The sequence below is a fragment of the Natator depressus genome, chromosome 4, assembly GCF_965152275.1.
Source record: "Natator depressus isolate rNatDep1 chromosome 4, rNatDep2.hap1, whole genome shotgun sequence".
In the NCBI taxonomy this organism is placed as follows: domain Eukaryota; kingdom Metazoa; phylum Chordata; order Testudines; family Cheloniidae; genus Natator; species Natator depressus.
This window is the reverse complement of record NC_134237.1, coordinates 11,044,855-11,066,862: the sequence shown is the minus strand read 5'-3', so window position 1 is coordinate 11,066,862 and position 22,008 is coordinate 11,044,855. Positions and strand designations below refer to the sequence as shown.

The window sequence follows — 22,008 nt, the reverse complement described above, 5'->3', positions numbered from 1 at the left end:
CACTGGGGCATGGGAGTAGGAGCAGAGAACCTGGGTTCTGTTCCCAGCTCAGCCACTGAACCACCAAGCATATTTCATTTACTCAATACACAGCCACCTTTGGAAAGCGTTTTGAGACCTACAGACAGAAAGGCCTCAATGCTCTTATTGTAACACTTAGTGTACACTGGTACCCACACCCTGTGCGTCTGCCTGAAGATCTCCGGTACTGAACAGCAGCTATCAAAAGCCCCAGGGCTGTTTGTAAGAGCAGCAGCTAATATGCAAGAAGTGTCAGTTCTAGGATTACCTGCCTCATAGCCCAAACCAATTCCCAGTGATAAATGAGCCACAGAAAGATCTCTATGATCGCTCTGGAAAATGAGCTGCCACATCTGACGGGGGGTGTCCTGATACATTTACTAATGCAGTCCCCAATCCCGCATCACAATCCGCTCTGTCCTTGGGCAGGGGTGGGTGCTAGAAGGTCCCGATGGTAGCTCAAAGCCAGTCATAACGCCTGCTTCCTTTATCGTAAACGTCATCCACGTCCCATTAGAGAACTGCTAGTCTCGGTTGTATATGAAATCATCTAGGTGTTGTGCCAAGACCAAGTGCCATCCTCCAAATATGAATAAACCTCATCCGCTCCGGGCTGAGAACACACATTACATTTAAAGCACTAATACTGGCACAAGCTCTACCCGTCTTTCACCACATCTGACCACCCCCACTACCTCCAAGATGGCCCAGTGCCTGGAGACTATCAGCTCTCGCTGAACCCTAGCAAGATGGAGGTGATGCTGGTGGGAAGAAGGAAGCACTTTGAGGAGTTTGTAGCCATGATGCGATCTCTTTGGGCTGAAGGCACACACCCACAACTGGTCAACGCAGTCTAGTTTCAGAGGGTCCTGGATTTCTCGCTAACGCAAAGTTCTCATATAGCAGTAACTGTGATTAACACTTACCACCACCTCCGATTGGCTAGGAGACAGCATCCCATCCCAGAGAATGATGACCGGGCTTCAGTTATTCACACCTTTGTCACCTCCCATCTGGACTCCAGCAATGCCATATACCTGGGCATGAGGCCTTCAGCATTTAGGAAACGCCAACTAGTACAGAAAGCTGCAGCATGTCTCCTCAGCAACACCGGCCACCACAAACACCTCAGACCCGGCCTCCACTCCCTACACTGACTTCCCAGAGAATATCCAATCAAGTTCAAGGTCTCAGTCCTTATCTTCACAGCACTCAATGGCCTGGGCCCAGGATATTGAAAGATCACCTAAAGCCCTGGGATGCGGACCATGGTTGATAACTCTGCTCCTTTGCCACAATGGAACTTTCTACCATAAGAGTAAAGCTTGTTTGCACAGGAGACAGAGTTTTGCCTGAAGAAGCTGGTCTGAGACTGAGGAACAAACTCCCCCCAGGAACTAAGGGACCTTCCAAACCTCGCCACCTTCTGCTCCAAGTACAAGGCACACTGCTGTGACCTGCCCTCTCTGACACAAATACAGAGGAGAAGTGTGCACATGAGGAAAATACCCTACCAAAACAAAACACTACACTACACAGCACACAATTCTCCACCTGGGGAGAGGATGAAAGAGAACAAACCACACATGACAGATGTAAGTCACATACTTCAACGCACGATCAGAAGGGGCTCAGAACTATGGTGACAAGTACGGTATAATAATCTGTATAGAACAGAACAATCTTTATCCTTCTCAAAATAGGAAATACATTTTCCTTTTGGACAGAAACCAAGAATGGCAGGAAATTGTGTCATAATGCAAAGTTAAAAACAAACACCCACACCCACCCTGACAAAAAAGACAGACACCCATTTAAAAGTCATGCTTCTGTCTTAATAGTTTGTATCCATGACTATGGTGAGGACTTTATAAAGACACCAGCTTAAAAAGTTAGGCTAAGTCCTTACTTAGGCTCCTAAACAAGTAACGGGCTTTTCAAGAGTGCCAAGCCCCCAGCGGTTCCCACTGGAGCCCAGTTATAAGGAACGTATAAAAAGGTGGTTACAACTGAAAGAAGTCAGCAAACATGATTTCTTCCTTTTTGCAGTTTATTTACTTTGTGCATTTGACAGCACTGTGTGTATAATCAGTTTTACCATTCTCGCCGCAAAGTCAGTCAGTTCCCCCTATTTGTGTAAGTCTTTTCTTCAGCAAAAGGGAAGATATGAAAAAAAAACCCACAAAAATAACCTCCACACACAACCCACAAAGAGGAAAATGCGACTGTAAAACAACAACTGGTAGAGCTGAAAACACCAGAAACCAGTTTTAATGCACTTCCTTTAATTGACTAGATTTCAACTTGATGGTGTTTCTTTAAGCAGCTGTCAGATTCATTTCAACAATTTACAGTTACTAATGCTACAGAATCCTAGACCACTCAAAAATTCTCAATATAAACGCGAGACACATCTCTTGATTTAACTGATTTCAGATGGTAACAATCCCGTAAGTGGATTTTATATACAGTAATCCCTTAGCCCTTTCCAACCAAATGAATCCGGTTCAGGGTCAGTATTTGCAGAAGGATGCTGACAGGGGTAAGGTACATAGATTTGTGCAGGCAATGCACAAATATTTATCTTCAGGCAGTTCTGATATTTGTGATGTTGTCAATAGTTTAGGACCAAAATTAGAATTTTATATTCAACAGGATGTTACCAAGAAAACACAACATGAATATGGCTGTACTGATGATTTGTAAAGATTTCACAAAAACATGATTCATTAAAATTCAAACAGTCCCCTGTAGTGTTGGAAATCAGAATACATCAGCACTACGCCAGAGCCTGGGAACCAGTCAGGAGAAGTGAGCAGTTTAAGTTTCACTACCCAAAATTAGTGAAATGACAATAGTAAACACATGGCAAAAAGTATATTAGATTTTTAAAATTCATTCAGTTTTAACTTTTAAATATAGGTGTTATTGATAGCATATTGATACATTTTCCATTGACAATTTTTATGGTGACAGTGTTCCTTTAACATGTTGTCTCAGTGAATTTTTTCTTCCATTATCTAAGTTTCCTGTACGTCACTCTCTTTTGAGTCTGTTAAATTTGCTGGTGTTCTCTTTTTCTTTAAAAAGTTTAAGTGTAGGAGTTACCATCTTTTCTTGGCTCATAAGTGTCGGTAACCCTGCGCTCTCTCACTGAGACCCGGGGCTCTCAACTGGCCATAAATATGTTTTTGTTGTTATTTTTAAAGAAAAACAGTTTATTACAAGATAACTGTATTGGATGCTGTTGGTATAGCCAGTGGCGGATTAGCCACTGGGCCAACGGGACCCGTGCCAAGGGGCCCCAGCCAACTGGGGACCCCCATGGGCGTGCACCCCAACCACGCTCTGCCCGCCATGTGCTCTTGCCAGGGAGCGGGGGAGCCCCCGCACCCTGACCGCACTCCCCGGCAGGAAAGCAGGATGGGCAGAGTGGGGCAAGCCCCCATGCCCTGATCCCATGCCCCTGCAGGATTGCTGGGCAGGGGAGCGTGACAGGGTAAGCCCCCACGCTCCAACGTCATTTCCCTGGCAGGAGCGCTGGGGGGCGGGGAGAAGGGGACAGCATGCAGAAGTGGCGGGGAGAGGCCCCCACTTACTCTGGCCCAGGGCCCCACAAAACCTCATCCACCTCTGGGTACACTCTTCTACCCAGGCCAGGAGTTGGTCAGTATCCTAACACACTGACTTAGTTTCACTGTTGGGTACCCATCTTTTCAGAAGACACACACAATTCCATAATGTATTCCATCCCCGTCTCTAATGCTGAACACCTCAGGTCAGTTTCACACAAAAAAAACCCACTTAGGATCAAGATACACATGCACGGAACTACACAGCACGATACAGGAAAAAGTCACAAAGTCACGCACTGGTCTTCCCTGCTTGGCAACAGCACAAATCCGTTCTCAACACAAGTATGCTGCAAACGGGGATATCGAACATTGGAAGGCTCCCTCTTCAGGAAACCCACAGAAGGTATCAGCCCTTGTCAAGTGTTCTTTTTGAAAGGCAACAAGAGGCTAAGCTGCAGAAAGTAATACATACGCTTCCGAGGCAAAAAGTACCCCGTTCCTCAGTTCTTCTCCAGGCTAGCGTTCTACTCGAGGGAAGCTGGCTTCTGAAGCATCTGGCAGTGATGTTCCCGATATCTGTCAGTCAGCAAACAAATATTAATGTAATTCCTAACATACCAGCCTAAAAGCAGTATGACCTAGTAAAACTGTTCATCGATAGCCTTCTGCCTGTCCCAAGTGCAGTATCAATAAAACATGGGCAGATTCTTCATTGATCATATCACAAATCAGCATACACGGGTAACGTACATTTTTAACTCCATAAAGCTATGCCAAATCTAAACGAGATGTTCACTGGACCAATACACAGCCCAAGAGAGACCTAGGAACTACATCACTTCCATATTACAAGTTTCTAATGCATGCTGTAGTTGTTAAACAAACAAAACAAAGTTGCAAAAAACTATTTTGTGTGTGTCTGTGTCTGTCTAGAATGGCCAAACTATTTCTGCTCAAACTTTTGGGTTCTATTTCCCACTCTGCCACTGACTCACTGTGTAACCATGGGTATTGGTGGGTAGCGTCTGCATCTCAGTTCACCCATTTGTAACAAATCCTGAAAACAGGTGAAACACACAGGATTTGTGGTTGTATTGTGAACCTTGAACATGGTCCAGGTTTGCCTCCAGGATAATCCCAGGGTCATACATTTGGGCCAAAAGTTTGCCCAAAATGGTTCTTTTCCCCATCAGGCTCCAAAACTCCTGCATTGTCCTAAAACAAATTACTCCAATGAGTATACTGCTGCTCATCAGACACCCTGGAATGCAATGTGCTGCATAGAGAGACCGTCTGGAACCTTTTGGCTCTTGCTGCTTGCAACGTGCTTTGAAAACCTTGGCAGAAAGGCACTAGGAGAACAGTGCAAAGCATTTCATTGGCTCATCACCTGTTGCAAAGCCAGGCTCGGGTTGTGAAGATCGATGGTGGCAAGGGATGGAATGCGAGACTCTGAGACTGTTTTGTTCTCCTTTTTGACAAATCTGGAATTTCGAGCTGCAGAAGACAAATAAATAAATGCATTGACTGCTATTTACTTGTTTTGTTGTTTTAAGCATAGAGGGTCAAGATTTCCTTCTCCGAAAAAATGTCACATGCTAATAGGATTAAAAAAATAAATGTCTGATACAATTTATACTGCTCTTTATAACTTATTTATCATCCAGTTTTAATTAACAGCAAATTAAAGCTCGTACCGTCCGCTCCTTTGAGTTCAGGGAGATGGTTATAGTTTAGCTCAGGCAAACGCACATCTGTCTTGGAGAATTCCCATCTTTTCTTGTTTGCCTGGAGAACGTTCTTTTCATTTGAGACCTGATACCAAGGGATTGATTTACATGAGTACGGTATAGAAAAGCTAAGGGTACTAAAAGTAAAACCATTATTCAGGTTTAAAAGAAGTGAGCTTCTCTGCTATGAGACTTACTCAAGCGTCCGAGTACCAAAACAGCCTGTATTCTTTCCTAGAAACATGCTGTTCCATAATCTTCAAGATAAGCTTTAGAAAATCAGTAATTTAAGGAAATCACCTACAATTACACAGAACACCAAAAACTGGAAAGGGGTCTAGACTGTGCAGTCCTTACTCAGACAAAACTCCTGCTGATCTTGAGAGGAGTTTTGCCTGAATTATGACTACAGCATCAGGCTTTAAATCTGCATGGCCTTTCAAAGAAATTCCGTGGGAGCTGCTAGCCACTTATTTTCATGAGTGAGTCATTCGTTTTTACAATCGGTCCACAGAAAATTCTAAATGTAAATCCCAAACTACTTGGTCACCATAGCCAACACCTGCCTTTCCTCCCAACCGGGCCAGAAACTGTATTTGCACTTGTCTAGAAGAATACAGGTCTATCACTTTGAGCTCTTGGATTTCTAACTTAAATAATATTCCAGTACAACACATTCACATAACATGACTGTGAATAAACTATTATATATGATGTCCCCAAACCGAAGAAGGGAAATATATCTAGAGAAGGCTGAAATGAAAGGTATTAATGACATTAAAGTAAATAACGAAGTTTAAAATACGTTGTTTTCACTAAGGAGAAGGATGATGCTTACCGATGTGCCCAAGGTGACATTGTAATGCCCTGCTGGTGAATGTTTCCCTTGCTTTATAAAAGGGGTTAAGTATTTTTTAGTCTTCTCATCAACTCTATAAACAAAAACAAAAAATCCAAGACTCCAATCAGAATTAGCAATAATCTCTTGGTAACATCGTAATGTAAAAATGATGCAATGTGAGATATCCAGCCATGACATAATCAATTGCTGAGCTATTGGTCCTAACATACACACTGCATTGCCAGTGCATTACAACCCTGATCAGATCTTGCTATTAGTCCTGGGCTTGTCGAGCAATGAAAATCAAGGTCAGTCTCTCCCAGAACAGTGTGGCATTGTGATACGGACAAACCGCTGCTATGGACTCACCTCAAGAATCCATTCATAAGGCTGGTATCTAGGACTGTTATTGGCAAACTAGCCTGCCAGCATCCTGTGAGGGTTTGTATTAGTTACTCAGAGCAGAGAGGAGAATCCCACATCTTTCTTCGCTGGTAGAATGTATCATGACATCAACGCTGGGTCACACTCAAGAGAGTGCTGGTGAGCGGGCATATACATTTTGACCACTTGAGATACACATTCTAGATTCCGAACTAAGTTGTTTCACACTCACAGTGGGGAAGATTACAATCCATCCCACATATAAGGAAAATCCTGGAATCCCACTGGACTTCAAGTGAGAATATTGCCTAAGTTTTTAATCACAGAAAGCTCTCTCCTACTCATGCTTTCTGATGCAAAACTCTTTGCAGTCACTCCCTTCTCTCCCTGCTATAGTTGTATTTAGGGCTCACTGTTGAGCCTTCTATGCACAGACCTGTTTTTGGGGATGGTGTGGGGCCCTTTAACTGCACCAGCAGCACCCCCAAGAAACAATCTTCAGAGCCACAATACCTCCTGCAGCTACCCAGAGGACAGACAGAGCACAGGTGCTACTGCACCCCTAAAGAAGATGCAGGGTGATCTCCCTTCTACAGCTGACTAGCTACAGCGGGCACTGAGATCACAGCCTTGCCTGCATGCTTTGAGACAGTTACTGTTAGCCCCGCAAATCAGAGCTCAAGTGAGTGTGTGTGTCCCAGATCCCTATGCAGAAGGGACAAGAAGGATGATCTTTGCACCCTTCCCTCTTTCATGCCCTTATATTCTGGGCTCTATCTGGCCCATAATTATTAAACATCTATTACAGCAAGGAATACACCAGACTGCAACACTGATCCATGTCTCTATGTTTCCAGAATAGCTGATAAACCATTATTTGCTAACATAGAACTTACTCCTGAGGGAATTCTGCACCAAAAAAATAAAAATTCTACACAAAATATTTTAAAATTCTCCAAAATCTGCATATTTTATTTGTCAAAATAACACAATATAATCAGGTCAGTTTCAATTATTTTGATAATTTATTTCAAAATACCTGCCAACAAGTATGTCTGTAACAATACAGACAATGAAAGATTCTGGATTCTTTTTTTCTTTTTTTTAACAAATAGATTCCTTACTAGGCATATTAATACAAAACTTTGAGTAGTAATTCATTTAAACTACAATACAGAAATGTATTTCCCACACCCCTCAGAAGAGGTACAAAGGCTTGGGGGAGTCAGGGGTAATGGAGGAGCTCAGAGAGGGAAGGAGCCTGGGAGTGAACCTGGATTAGGTGGGAGAAGTATGGAATGTGCGGGGGGGGGGTTGTTGGGAGGAATTGAGGAGCCTCCCCCATGCAGATGCTGGCTGACCCCTAGCCTCTCTCATTCTTTAGGCACATCTGCCCCTGACCCCGTGTGTCCCTGCACCTCCTCCCCCATCCCCATGTGTCTCTGCACCCCCTGCCTGTCCCCATGCACCTCCCCATCCCCCATATGTCCCAGCACCCCCACTCAGCCAACCCTTGCCCCCAATCCCCATGTGGCCCTGCACCCCCACTCCATTTCAGTCCCTGCCCCAGTCTGCCCCCCCCCAGCCCTTTTGGACCGCAGTCTATGTGACCTCCCAGCAACCCCGTGTGCCCTGCTCTGTCTTCCCGCTCCCCCAATATGTGCCTCCTCACCTGGCCCCGAAGGCAGGGCGCTGTGAGAAATGCAGCTTCTGCTCTCTCCCTATCAGCTGTTATGGCTGGTGAGCAGCTGCTCTCTGTTCTGACACCACAGCAGCCCCTGGTGGGCAAAAGGCATAAACTTAATGTATTTTCTGCGGAGAAAAAAAAACTGCAGGGGGACATGAATTCTGCATGTGCGCAGTGGCACAGAATTCCCCCAGGAGTAAGAATTACAGACAAGAACTCGTGTTCACCAGCTGCAGATTCTGGGATCTCCAAATACAAAAAAAACCCCAATCAATTTGCTTAGGATAACTGCCTTCTGATACCTTCCTTTGTGGTTACACTCCTAGAGGCAGTCCTCTGCCTGCTCTGCTTTGTGCTGCTCATGTGGTGCAAACAGAGCAGAAAATGACATGGCAGAGTCCCCAGAGCTGTCATTGCCAGTCCTGATGCCACCCTACTCACAGGCCCCTGGTGGAAGGAGTGCGTCAGGAGCAAGTGTGAGTGGTCAGAGCACACTGTGCTTTGGGTATCTCCAACTGGTATTTGGTCCCACGGGGACTGTTGCCCGCTGGCATATATTACAGCAGCCATGAAGTTGCATCAGGGCCAAGGAGAGAATCAGGGAGCCATAACCGGCTGCCTTTATGCTCCATGAAGCTGGGAGAATGGCATCAACTCAGGAAAGCAGAGATTCTAACTCTGAAATTCCATAATATCAAAATACAATTACAGCCCCTCCCCCCTACCACTGAAAACCTTTTACCACCCACCCACCCCTGCCCTGCCCAAAATACATTTAACCCCCTTCACTGTAGCAATGTCACTCCATGACTCTCTCAGAACATTGTCACTCCTTCAGGAGCATTTGCTAAACTCCTCTGCTGTTCGATTTAGCTTCCATACCTGTAATTATGGGTTCCAGGAATAGTTCCCTTCCCAGAGTTAACACTTATATTGGGTGTGATGGTGGCAAGGTTCGGGATAATGGGAGGAATAACCATGCCTGGGTTCTTTATGTAATCCAAGCTGCTGCTGGAGTCTTTCATGCTTGTCGGAGGGACTGTTTTGAACTGACTGGTTCCGCTGTCATACAGGCAGCTCATATTGGAAGATCGGTCCGCTTTCTCCACCTCAGCTTTGGATAATTTCACCTTGAACAGTTTAGCATCTTTGATCTTTGGATCAATGTTGAAGTCCTGTTCAGAAAGAGAAATGTCACTCTGCCTATTGGGGGTTAGAACGGACGTTAACATTAACTTATGGCAGTGTGTGTGGAAAAAGAACAGAAGGCAGACACTCGTAGGGAGCGGTGAGATACACCGGTGAGATACACTGGTAGAAGTGTAGTGATGTTATGAAGAAAACACCTGTTTTCCATCAGCAGAAAGTAGAGTTTATAATTCACAAAAGACTTATCAAGTCTCACCATCCTATGTAAGTAAATAAACATATTATCTTACCACATCCCATCGATGCAGGAGTAACGGACCAAAAGAGGTTTGGTTTGGTTTTTAACATGTTTAGGAAAATTAAAGGGCATGCTCTCTCATATCACCTACGTCCCTAGTAAAATAGCACTAACAGAGCGTAATCGTGGTGCAGGACACGTCTACACTACAGTGGCATAGCTGTGGCCCTGTAATTGTCCCACTGTAGTGTAGATGCTTCCTACGTTGATGGGAAGGGTTTTTCCATCAATGTAGTTAATCTGTCTCTCCGAGAGATGGTAACTAGATCTACGGAATAATTCTTCCATCAACCTAGTTGTGTCTGCACTAGGGGTAAGGTCAACCTAACTATAGTGCTTAGGGGATGGCATTTTTCGCAGCCCTCAGTGACTGGGTTGATCAAATTTTTAAGGCTAGACCAGCCCAATGTCTATTCCTCACTCAGCTGAACATCCCTTCTCACCAGGTCAAGGTACATGCAACACACCAGTAACTAGAGGATGTTTAGTTATGGAGCATAATATTTCTGAAATGAACATGTGCCAAAAGTGCAGTGACATGCACCCTGAAGAAGGCATACAAAATTGATGGACTAAATCACGGGGGATGAGACCCCACATCAGTCGGGGCTTTGGCAACACACATTTCTAGGCTCTGGTATGAAGGCACCATCAGCCTACTCAGCCACATTTAAGCAAACGTTTACTGTAACTTCCCTTAAGGGAGGGCACGTGACTACAGCTACATTAGCTGGCTGGTGGCAAGAATAGGGGTTTTTTGTTGGTGGTGGGTTTTGTGTTTTAAACACAAGCTGCAACCCATTATTCTGATCCTAGCCTGACACCTACAGCTTTTCATTGCCAGAGGCTCTGAGACAAAAGGACTCCTGGGTACTGTGCATGAGGGCTAATCATGTTATTCAACACATGGGCATAAGGGGACAGACACCTCCCATGCTCTTGGAAGGTACAGCTGGCGAGAGCTGCCCAATGGAGAAACCCATCTGAGAGCAGGAGAGGGCTGAAAGGAGAATGCGCGGAGGGCTTTTGGAGTCACTGGTGCTTTGAAGAGGCAGATAGGCCAGAGAAGTCTAAGAGAAAATAGAGCTATCCTGACCTACTTCCAAAGAAATGGAACAAGAGCAGAGATAAGTATCACTCTGAGGCAGACCCCAGTCCCTAGAGTGGGATTTACAGCGAAAGTCTGGGTCAGGGATCTGCAACAACGGAGCAGTGATTCAACATAATGTTGCGCTCGGTCAGTCGATTTACACGCTTTAATGAACCCTCATCACAGCTCTGCATGGTTGGCAGGTAACCATGTACCATCCTTATTTGACCCACTGGGAATTGAGGAAAATGGTTTAAGCAACTTGCTCACAGCCACAAATGGAGTCTGCATCAGAGCCAGGATTAATGCTCAGGGCTTGCCGATTCCAAGGGCCAGACTTCAAGTCATAGAATATCAGGGTTGGAAGGGACCTCAGGAGGTCATCTAGTCCAACCCCCTGCTCAAAGCAGGACCAATCCCCCCAGTTTTTGCCCCAGATCCCTAAATGGCCCCCTCAAGGATTGAACGCACAACCCTTGGTTTAGCAGGCCAATGCTCAAACCACTGAGCTATTTGAGCACATCTGAGCTATTTGAGCACAGTCCCTAGCGCTCACCTCTCTCAGTACCGACAGAACTACCCTGAGTACTGGCTGGTGCAAAGGCAAGGAAGGGAAATGTATAACATTATACACACATAATATAGGAGGGTGTATGTGATGACTTAGACCTACAGTAAGACCCTTGTATCTGGAGATGCTGCTTCCTGGTAGTCATTTTGCTATATAGAGTTTAGCACTCCCTCCACCTCCGAAAAGGAGGAGGAAAGATTCCTCTGGGGCTTAGCAAGGAAGCCAAAAGGAAATCCAACATTTCTGCACATAAAGAAATAATGCACAGGAGGCTTTACATGAGATCTGGAATACCTTATCCAAATGTATTTTAAAAGCATGCTTCACCCAGCAAGCCCCTTCCTGCTCTCTGGATAGATGCTATTTCCAGTAAGTGAAAGCTAGTCCATTAGTCCAGTAAGTTTGCTGGACATTCGCTGCCTGGCAAGAGCAATGATTGGGCTACATAAAGTCTTTCCTTAGATGTCTGTTGCACCAGTTGTATTTTTAAAAGCTTGAGCACTACATAGCTTTTTCTCATCTGACCTTGCAAGAGTCAGCTGCCATCTGATCGGTTCCCTTTTGAAGTTGCTTAACACAGAATATATAACAGAAGTGTTGAACTGCATGTTAATGAATCCAGAAAAATTCCTTTCCTAAGTGGATTCTGCAGTTGCCTCAAAGAAAACAAGGATTAATGTGTATACAGCTTTCAGTTATGAGACCTTTAAAGTACCAAAAAGGCAAAACATAAACTCAAGCGTTAACTGAAATAAAACACAGCTCAGAAATGAAGGTCCCTTCTGTTTTTTTAGCACAGTCATTTTAAAGAGTTTGGAACAAACACCGACGGAATTAAAACACACGCCCTTTTAGGTTTGATCAGCAATCCACAGCTGCGTTTGCTTCTCAATTAAAATAGAACCCAAATCAGACTTTCCCCCAGCCACATTTCTCCCCTGCGAATAAAATGTTAATTTACAGGCCTTGGGATTGCCTCAGAGTACAAAGCTTATGAGCAACAGTATTTATAGACACCAAACTGCGGACTATAAAACATATAAAAGAGTTGGATAATGTACAATTATCGAATGGCATGAATTTTCTATAGCATCTGCACTTGGAATAATGTTGAAATTAAACACAAGGATCTTTTTTCAACATAGGTGGCAGATGCTCACCCAGACCACAGTGTGGAGAGAACAATAGAATGGGGCGGGGGGGAAATAATGTACAAACATTGATGCAGGGCCAAATGATGCAGACCTTACAGAGAACCCATTCTCTGAAAATCAGGTCCCTTAAAAGTGTCTCAGGTAGGACACCCAAGAACCGAGGCACCCAAAATCACCAGTCACTTGAAAATCTTGACCTAGGTCCTCCGCTGAAGAGGTCTTGTCACCAGTCTCCAGAGAATTACCCCTGCGAAATGATACAGCACCAACCACCACAACTGATCTCAAGAGCCACAGCCGAGAGCCCAGAATGAAGCTGCGGGTTTTTCGTATCACAGCCTGTATGCTATATGTGACTCAGCAACAGAATTGACAGGGAGCAGGTTTAATATTTTGCCTGTGACTAACACTGCCCAGCTGGTGCACAAGGTTTTCTGCATCAGTTATAGATTCAGAGTGACCTATAAGGGTAGCCTTGTCTTGCATTCAGCAGTGATTCAATCTAGGTATAAGATATACAGCTGCGGTAAGGGAAAACAACTGAAAATTTCAAAGGTTCTTTCATTTCACTGGTTTAATAAACTGGCCAGTTTTTCACCATTCAAAATTATTTTTTAAATCAAATTTTTCCACCCATTTTTAAAAGCGTAATTTTTTATTCTGTTTTATGACTGAAATTTTCCAATGCACCTTAGTTGACCAGTCAAATGTAGTGATGGAGAAAAATAAAACCAAACATGGTAAGTGAATGCTAAAAACCGATAAATGAAAAAAGTTGGTCAAAAACTTGCAAAAGATTAACGTTTTCAAGAAAAGCACTAGTTTCACAAAACGTTGTTTCCTGACAACTGACCAGATTTATTGGAAAAAAATTTCAACAGCTCTAGATCACAAAAGCATATTTCCAAGAGTTAAGCTTGCCTTACCGGAAAGTGATGAAAGAAGGTACATTTTTAATAATGGAATGTAAAAATATCTATATCTTTCCCTAGGTAATTACAGATGGGGGGCATATGCACACACACCGATGGATTTTTTAAAAGATTAAATGAATACTATTATGGAAAACAAAAACAAGATCTACTCACCTGGATATCCAGCATTTTTCTTTCTTCTCCTAAAGAATCGTCTTTGTCCTTTTTGCTAATTTTTGATTTTTTTGGCAAAGGATGGTCCCTGGCATCTTTCTGAATCTTTAACCTAAGCTCCTGAGCAAATCTACATTCCATATTAAAAACAAACACACAAAGCAACTTCCATTAGTACAAAATCTACACAACTTGGTGTCCACCCCCGGCCCAGTCAGATTATGTCTCTTTTGAAGTCAAACAAACGATTACATTTTTTAAAATGAGAAACTGGCCAAACTGGATTACCCAGGAAAAAGCCTCACAAGTTAGTGTGGCCTGAATCTATACATCTAACAAAACATACACGGCAATTAAAACAAATGAAGATCGTGCACTAATTTGGCTTGAGTTTAGATATTGCTGGGGAATATAGCGTGATGGGGTTTGGTGCTAGTTAGGAGACATCATCCAATAGAACGCAATGCTGGACACTTTTTGCGGAATAAACACGGAGACACGGGTACAGCATTCATTTTTGGGGTAGGAAACTTATGTCCTGTGTTCCAGGTCAGTGACTCTCTCTGCTGCACGCAATGAAGAATGATGTTGTCTGTGTCATTTATGGATATTAGTGCAGCCACATCACTGAAACATTATTAAAGAGGACACTTGCTCTTGTGCTCTGGGACAACAGATGGAATTAATATAGATTCCGCTTATTCGCAATCTCTCTGTTCCCAGCAAAAAGTTGGTAACATATCTGAAGGCTGCCAATAAATGAAAGGCAGGTTTGTGCGGCTGCAGCCAGCAAAAGAAGCCCTGGGACGCGCCTTTTCAGGTTGCAGTCCCCCAAATCTGCCTGCAGCCAGGGCCTTTCTTCCAAAAATAGCTGTCAATAAGCAGCATGCCTATTGCCAGTCTCTGAATCCTATTAACTTACAGTCAATGGGAAAGGTTTGGTTCCCAGCAAAATGTTGTTATTAACCAAAAGTTGTTAACATCAGAATTGCTATTAAGTGGCATCCATTGTAATATCAATGGGCCTGCTCTTGCTCTCACTGGAGCCAAGTGTGTTTTGCCATTGAATTTAATAGGAGCAGGATTAAATGCTTCTGTGAAACTGGTGGTACTCTGCTCCTGGCATTTTAGAGAAGAGGTCACTTGGAAAAAAAGAACACACATAATTTCTGCATCAGAAATTAGGTAATATCCTATGTGTCCCCCATTGTAGCACCTGCCTGCACAAGAATTCAAGAATATAAACGGGTGTCGATCCTTATCAGCGATCCTTATTCACATTAGTTTGCTACTTAGCAAGTAACACAAGACTCAGTAAAAAGAATGAGGAGTACTTGTGGCACCTTAGAGACTAACAAATTTATTTGAGCATAAGCTTTTGTGTGCTAAAACCCACTTCATCAGATGCATGCAGTGGAAAATACAGTAGGAAGATATATATATATACACACACACACACACACACACACACACAGAGAACATGAAACAATGGGTGTTACCATACACACTGTAACCAGAGTGATCACTTAAGGTGAGCTATTACCAGCAGGAGAGCGGGGGAGGGGTGGGGTGGGCGGGGGCGGGAACCTTTTGTAGTGATAATCAAGGTGGGCCATTTCCAGCAGTTGACAAGAACGTCTGAGGAACGGTGGGGGGTGGGGATAAACATGGGGAAATAGTTTTACTTTGTGTAATGACCCATCCACTCCCAATCTCTATTCAAGCCTAAGTTAATTGTATCCAGTTTGCAAATTAATTCCAATTCAGCAGTCTCTCGTTGGAGTCTATTTTTGAAGTTTTTTTGTTGATGTATTGCTACTTTTAGGTCTGTAATCGAGTGACCAGAGAGATTGAAGTGTTCTCCGACTGGTTTTTGAATGTTATAATTCTTGATGTCTGATTTGTGTCCATTTATTCTTTTACGTAGAGACTGTCCAGTTTGGCCAGTGTACATGGCAGAGGGGCATTGCTGGCACATGATGGCATACATCACATTGGTAGATGTGCAGGTGAACGAGCCTCTGATAGTGCGGCTGATGCGATTAGGTCCTATATCTTCCTCCTGTATTTTCCACTGCATGCATCCGATGAAGTGGGTTTTAGCCCACAAAAGCTTATGCTCAAATAAATGTGTGAGTCTCTAAGGTGCCACAAGTCCTCCTCATTCTTTTTGCCGATACAGACGAACACGGCTACCACTCTGAAACAAGACTCAGTGTAACAAGCGTCTATGGGCTGAACCGAAACCCACTGAAGCCACTGGGAGCACTCCATTGACTTTAATGGACTGTGGAACGTGCTGTACATGCAACCATGGGCTGTACTACTTAACTAGGCCACTCCAGATCTGACTTACTAGGATTACAATATTTTGCCACACTTAGATAAAGTTAAGTATAATTGTGTTTTATTATTTAATCATCTAGAACAGCAGTTCTCAAACTGTGGGTTGGGACCGCAAAGTGGGTCGTGAGCCCGTTTTAATGGGATCGCCAGGACTGGCATTAGACTTGCTGGTGTCTGGGACTCAAGCTCAAGCACCACTGCCCTGGGCCAATACCCGAACCCCACCGCCCTGGGCCAAAGCCAAAGACCAAGGTCTTCAGCCCTGAGTGGTGGGACTCAGGTTACAGGCCCCCACATGGGGCGGAAGCCCTTGGGTTTTGACGTTGCCCCCTTCCCCCCAGCCTAGGGCAGAGGGGCTCAGGCTTTGGCCCCCCAGGCTAGGGTGGCAGGACTCGAGTAGGCTCAGGCTTCAGTCCCCCTTCCTGGGGTCATGTAGTAATTTTTGTTGTCAGAAGGGGGTCGCAGGGCAGTGAAGTGAGAGAACCCCTGATCTAGAATTACTCAAATTTCGTTGAGAAAAACGGAACAAACCTGATAAAACAAATAATTCACACACTGATTTCTAGTATGTTTTCTGTGCATTTTATGGCAATAACTTGACGAATATTTATTTATAGGCAATTCTCTAACTTCCCCTGGGCATAATAATTTTCTTTTTTCTGCTAAACATGCAGCAAGTACTACACTGGTGTAATGCTAACCACACTGAAGGCAGCTCTTTACCCGAAAGCGCAATTCTACTCTGCAAAATGACTAGGTAAAAATGGCACTGTGCCGGGCTCCATGTTTACTGTCTGGCATTTTCCATATCAAATGTGCTCAGTTTACAAGTAAAGTCTTGTTTTTTTTTCCTAACTGCGAGCCCTGCAAACACAGCATGGAACCTCACAGAGCTCAGTGGCATTACCTCCTTCTCTCACACGGCCATTTTGACCAAGAAGCAAACAGACAATGTACCTTTCCGCAAATCCATCTTTGTTAAAGAAATCGCACTGCAGTAGGTCAGCACAGGATGGCCTTTTGTCCGGATCGATCTGCAAGCATTTCTAAAAGACCAAGGTAAAGTTTGGTAGGCAACTGCAGTAGCATCAAATGAAAAATCTTTGATATTTCTAAATAAAAGTCACTAAAGAGAAAGAAAGAAAACAAACAAACAAGGCCCAAAGTTATAGAAGAAAACACTGCTACGGTGTGATTAAGGGATGTAACCAGGGAGGACAAACTGGAGGAATTTAACAATGTTTGCTTGCTGCATCTATTTTAGTCAATGACACCTGGAAACTCTTTCTATATAGAATTGCTGCCTTTCACTGACAGACATCAATCTGCTTTCTCCTAAACTGTAACCATCTCTCTAATTTTGATTATTTTAATTTTTTGGCCAGGATTTTACAGTATGGACAACGTTAAGCATTAGAAACCAAATAAGTTGTGTTCAAAGTGTTATTTTATTTGGCCAACAAAATTATTGTATTGCATGCACAAACACACACAGTAGCAGCAGCAATGTTCAATTCATATTTTCTCAAAACTAAAAATCTAAAGTGGCTAAGGCAAAATTGAGGGTTTTCTAGAGGCTAATTGCCATTGTAACAGAGGCAGAAAATTCTGGGGAGGAAGATGAAGGGCAGACTCCTATCTACTCCTCCCCACCATCAAGCGACAGACCTACTTGCTTCCGTTCTTTACAAGGAAAGGTACCAACTCCAGGAGTTACAGATAAGTGGCTCTGTGGGTCACAGAGTATGCATGCTGAATGCAGCTAGCTATAGGGAGAGAAAGTTGCTCCCCACATGGCCACACAATATAAAATCACATTCCAGAGAGAAAGGGTGTTTTAACTGCTCCTTGCTAGGATTCTGCATCTGTAACACACTGGTCAGCATGTGTTACCTGTCCCGCTCTGTGCCCAACCCACAGCTTGAGAGCCTGGCAGAGATTCATGCTTTCAGCTCTGGAGGTCCCCAGTTTAACCTTGCTGTCAGCTAAAATGGCAGCTGCCACATATTCAAAGGGACCACCCACCTTGAAAGCCTTTCCCCGAAAACTGTACCCTGGGTGGGTGGGCTACCCACCACAGCTGGGGCTGGAATCAGTACTGAATGGGGCCTCCAAGTCACTAGCCAGACTAGACCCTACTTCCTACCACCACCACCCTACCAGCAGCTCCATGTGAGAGGGGAACGAAGCATGTGGAGCAGGGACCACAGCTCTTGCTCCCTCTGCTCAGTGGCCAGGGATCCAGGCAGGAAGGAGAGCAGCTCAGAGTCTCCTTCCCCAACCATCACCAACCCCACAAGGAGTGGGGGCCTCAGCCCCATCCCCATTCAGTCAACGAGGGAGAAGGCGACAGGAGAGGGCCTATCCTCCCTCTGCCAGTGGCACTGCTACAGAGCCTATGGGAGGTGCAGGGGAGACAGGGGGCAGTGGAGAAAAGAGACCTATGAAAAGTCTAAGGGGGCAACTGTCCCCCTGGCAAATGATGCCCCTGAGTGGAGAAGCGATAAGTGGGGTGACACAAGGAGGGGGTCAGGACCCAGTTGTCCCAGGGTAAGAAGGACAGCCAAAGGTGGAAGCAGAAAGCACAGACAAGGGGATGAGGACACAATAAATCCTAGCAGCAAAGTGTTTTGTTGAAAGGAAGAGGCTGTGCATCATGTTTTTTTTCAACTGCCAACCCAGCTAATTGTTCATTAGACTGGGAACTGACAGACAGCCAGAAATGCAGCCTCTCCCTTGCATTTTTGATCCCTCTTCCCCTCAATCTAAATCACAGAACCTTAAGAGCAAAGGGAAGATGGACAGAAGGAGAAAGCAGAAGACCAAGGCATTTCCAAAATAATTAATTACCTTTGTTAAATCTAACACTGCAGCAGAGAGCTTGGGATACCGTCTTTCAAGAGGTTCGACCTCCTTGACCTCTGGCAACCTCACTCCAGCAAAGAGTGGATTTTTATAGAACAGCTCTTGATGCCGTGGAGTTAAGTTGCCTGGAATGGGTAGGTTATATTGTTATGGGACCACAACTGCGTACACAAAGCTTAGCACAGACTGTAGCCCTCTGCTCGATTGTAGATGTCAGGATGTAGATGTCAGGATGTCCGTGCCAGTAAATGTTACCATTTTCCTTATGCTAGCTAAAGCTCTCAGCGGTCTCACTGTGGTTCTTTATCCTATCGGACATTTTGGATCTAGAACCTCAAAGACAGCCAATATGAAAAGGCTTTTCTTGGCAGAGAAAATTCTAGCCCTCAACCTGGCCCAGACTAACCATAGAGACTGAGACCCTTCAGTGATGCTTTTGTGGGGTCTCTCTTCCTTTCTACAAGCAAAATGAACTCTGGTTCCATTTTCAAGCTAAAGGAGACCCACTCCCTTTTACAGCATATAAAGGAATTAATGTTCTCAAAACGCTGCTGCCCCAGCACCCCAGTCACCACTTCTCGCATGTCATGATTCATTTAGCTCTACCTGCTGCCTTTGATGCTGGGAGTTCAGCTATGGACCTCGGCAGGAATGGGCAGTTTAACTGGAGTGACTGTTACTGCTTCTAAGAACATCAGAACAGCCATAGTGGGTTTGACCAACGGTCCATTTAGCCTTGCATCCTGTCTTCTGACAGTGGCCAGTGACAGATGCTTCAGAAGAAAGGAAGAGGTCATGGCAATCATCAAGTGATTCATCTCCACCATCCAGTTCCGACTTCTGGCAGTTGGAGGCTTGGCTTAGGGACACCCAGAGCATGGAGTTGTGCCCCTGACCACCTTGGCTAATAACCATTGATAAGCCTATCCTCCATGAACTTATCTAGTTGTTGTTTTTCTTTATCCAGTTATACTTTTGGCCTTCCAAACATCCCCTGGCAATGAGTTCCACAGGTTGACTGTGGAAAAAGTACTTCCTTTTGCATGTTTTAAACCTGCTGCCTATTAATCTCATTGGGGGACCCCTGGTTCATGTGTAATGGGAAGGGGTAAAGAACACTTCCCTATTCACTCTCTTGACACCACTCATGATTTTACAGACTTCTACCATACCCCCCCTTAGTTGTCTCTTTTCCAAGCTGAACAGTCCCAGTGTTGGAGGTTCTAGCAGGGGAGCGCAGCTACCGTAAACCCTTGACCGAAGAACGGTACTCCTCTATCTGGGAGGTCGTCCGCTCCGACCGAGCGCGCAGCTGCGGGAGGGACGCAGTCTTATTACTCTCTCCTCACACAGAATCTGTGCCATGTCCTAATCATTTTGTTGTCCTTCTCTGTACCTTTTCCATTTCTAGTACATGTGTTTTTGAGATGGGGTGACCAGAACTGCATGCAGTTCTCAAGGTGCAGACGTGCCATGGATTTCTCTGAAAGAACCCAGCCAGCAGCACCAGGAGCATGCTCCCCTGCTGAGAGCTCTCCTGCAGGGGGCATGGCTGGGTTCCACTCTCCCCCTTCCTGTTCGGGGGCTACCGTACATAAGGCCACTAGGGAGACCGCCTGGGGTACATGCAGCATTCTGACCAAGTTCTTCCTTTCACCAGCTCCAACTTGTGGTCTTTTGGCTTCCGCAGCGGCTGGCCAAGGTCTGTGGCTTGGATGAGTGCATGCTAGCTGAGGCTCAGTCGGGATAAGATAGAGGTGAGGACAGTGGGATGGGGGGGGGGAACTCAAGGAGACAGCAGGTGCACTTTCTGTCCCTTTAACTGAGGCGCTTTGGCTCCTGAAGTCTGCAGCCTATGGGTGCCATTAGGAACCTGGCAGCTTCTGGCTAGCCAGATGGCTGTGGTAGCCTAGAGAATTATTTTAAATATTCCCTTGGCAACGAAGCTGCTTCCTTTCCCATCAGGAGCGGACATGGCCACATCTACATGGCATAACCTTCGACTGCTAATAACGCAAGACCAGCTTGCTTCTAACAGTCCCAGTCAGCTACAGCAAAGAGGACAGATTGTGGTATTTTCAAATCTTACAGTGCTGTAATCATTAACAAAAAATATCCACGTTCCAGCCTGGGAGGCGAGAGGTGAAATGAAATACATCTGGGAGTCTTCAAAGCCCGAGAGGACATTTGTCCACATGACAAAAAAAACACCCTGTTTCGGCCCAATCATCCGTCTTTACCAACTTTCTCCCCCACCCCGACTGAAACAGCATGAGTGCATTAAGGCAAGAATCAGGCACTTTGGCAAGACTGTTTGCACAGCGTTTGCTTACACTACTCCCAGTGCCACCCTTTTTTCATTGCCACGACGTACCATAAGCCTTTGCTAGTTAAACACAGAAAAAAGCTGACACATTCTTACCCAGACATTTCATGATATGGTACAGCTGGTCAATGTCCGAGTCCCCAGGAAACAGGGGCTCTCCTGTTAGCATTTCTGTGACCAGACAGCCAATGGCCCACACATCCACAGCCCTGAAAGAAAAGCACAGAGACTGAAACCAGGGCCAGCAAAACCATCTCAGGGTAGTTTCCTTCTTACATCTGAGCCCAAAGTTGCTGGTGTTCATTGCCCAGAAGGTCACTGCAGGATGCATGGCCTGACATAGCATTGCCCTGGACAGCGCATGGTTTTTGCCTGTGGCAAAATTACTGTTTTCAGTTTTAACCAGGCATAAAAAAAGATCTGTTTTGTGAACTAAGGTTTTGATTAATGATGCTACCCACCCTCATGTAACATAACACACTCTAGCATTTCCCCCCTTATTAACGAGGCAGAAGTGGAGACGCTCTTTCCTAAGGAGGGATTTGCTTTTAAGATTTATTTGCTGAAGGTGGATTTAAGGTTCTATAAAGAGATAATATGTACATACATTTTTAAAGAGGTATGTCAAGCAGCATTAAAAATGTAAAGGGACCAAACCAGGATTTCTCCCATTAAAGTCCATGGGAGTACTGACCAAGTCTACAGGACTGATCCTCAATGCAAAGAAATCCCATTAATTCCACTCACACCCCAACAGGGCCCCCCACATATCTGTCAAAGTTCTGAGGGGCCTACCACCCATCTAATTAGCATTCTCCTCCACTATACAACCTGCAGCCTTCAGAATCCACAATGCTGTTAGCATCTTTCTGTCTGAAAATGA

The 22,008-nt window shown here is 44.7% G+C and overlaps 1 protein-coding gene across 1 annotated transcript in view; it reads right to left on the bottom strand.

The window, feature by feature from the left end:
* Positions 1-2,158: 2,158 nt before the first annotated feature.
* Positions 2,159-22,008, bottom strand: part of CDKL2 (cyclin dependent kinase like 2) — a 36,773-nt gene continuing 16,923 nt past the window's right edge. The window contains exons 6-14 of the mRNA XM_074950392.1: positions 21,222-21,334; positions 18,785-18,924; positions 16,892-16,980; positions 13,589-13,718; positions 9,121-9,413; positions 6,165-6,258; positions 5,294-5,411; positions 4,987-5,093; positions 2,159-4,172 (exon numbers count right to left, since the gene is read on the bottom strand). Coding sequence (XP_074806493.1) covers positions 4,113-4,172; positions 4,987-5,093; positions 5,294-5,411; positions 6,165-6,258; positions 9,121-9,413; positions 13,589-13,718; positions 16,892-16,980; positions 18,785-18,924; positions 21,222-21,334 — 1,144 coding nt within the window. The 3' untranslated portion in view covers positions 2,159-4,112. The remainder of the gene's footprint in view (positions 4,173-4,986; positions 5,094-5,293; positions 5,412-6,164; positions 6,259-9,120; positions 9,414-13,588; positions 13,719-16,891; positions 16,981-18,784; positions 18,925-21,221; positions 21,335-22,008) is intronic.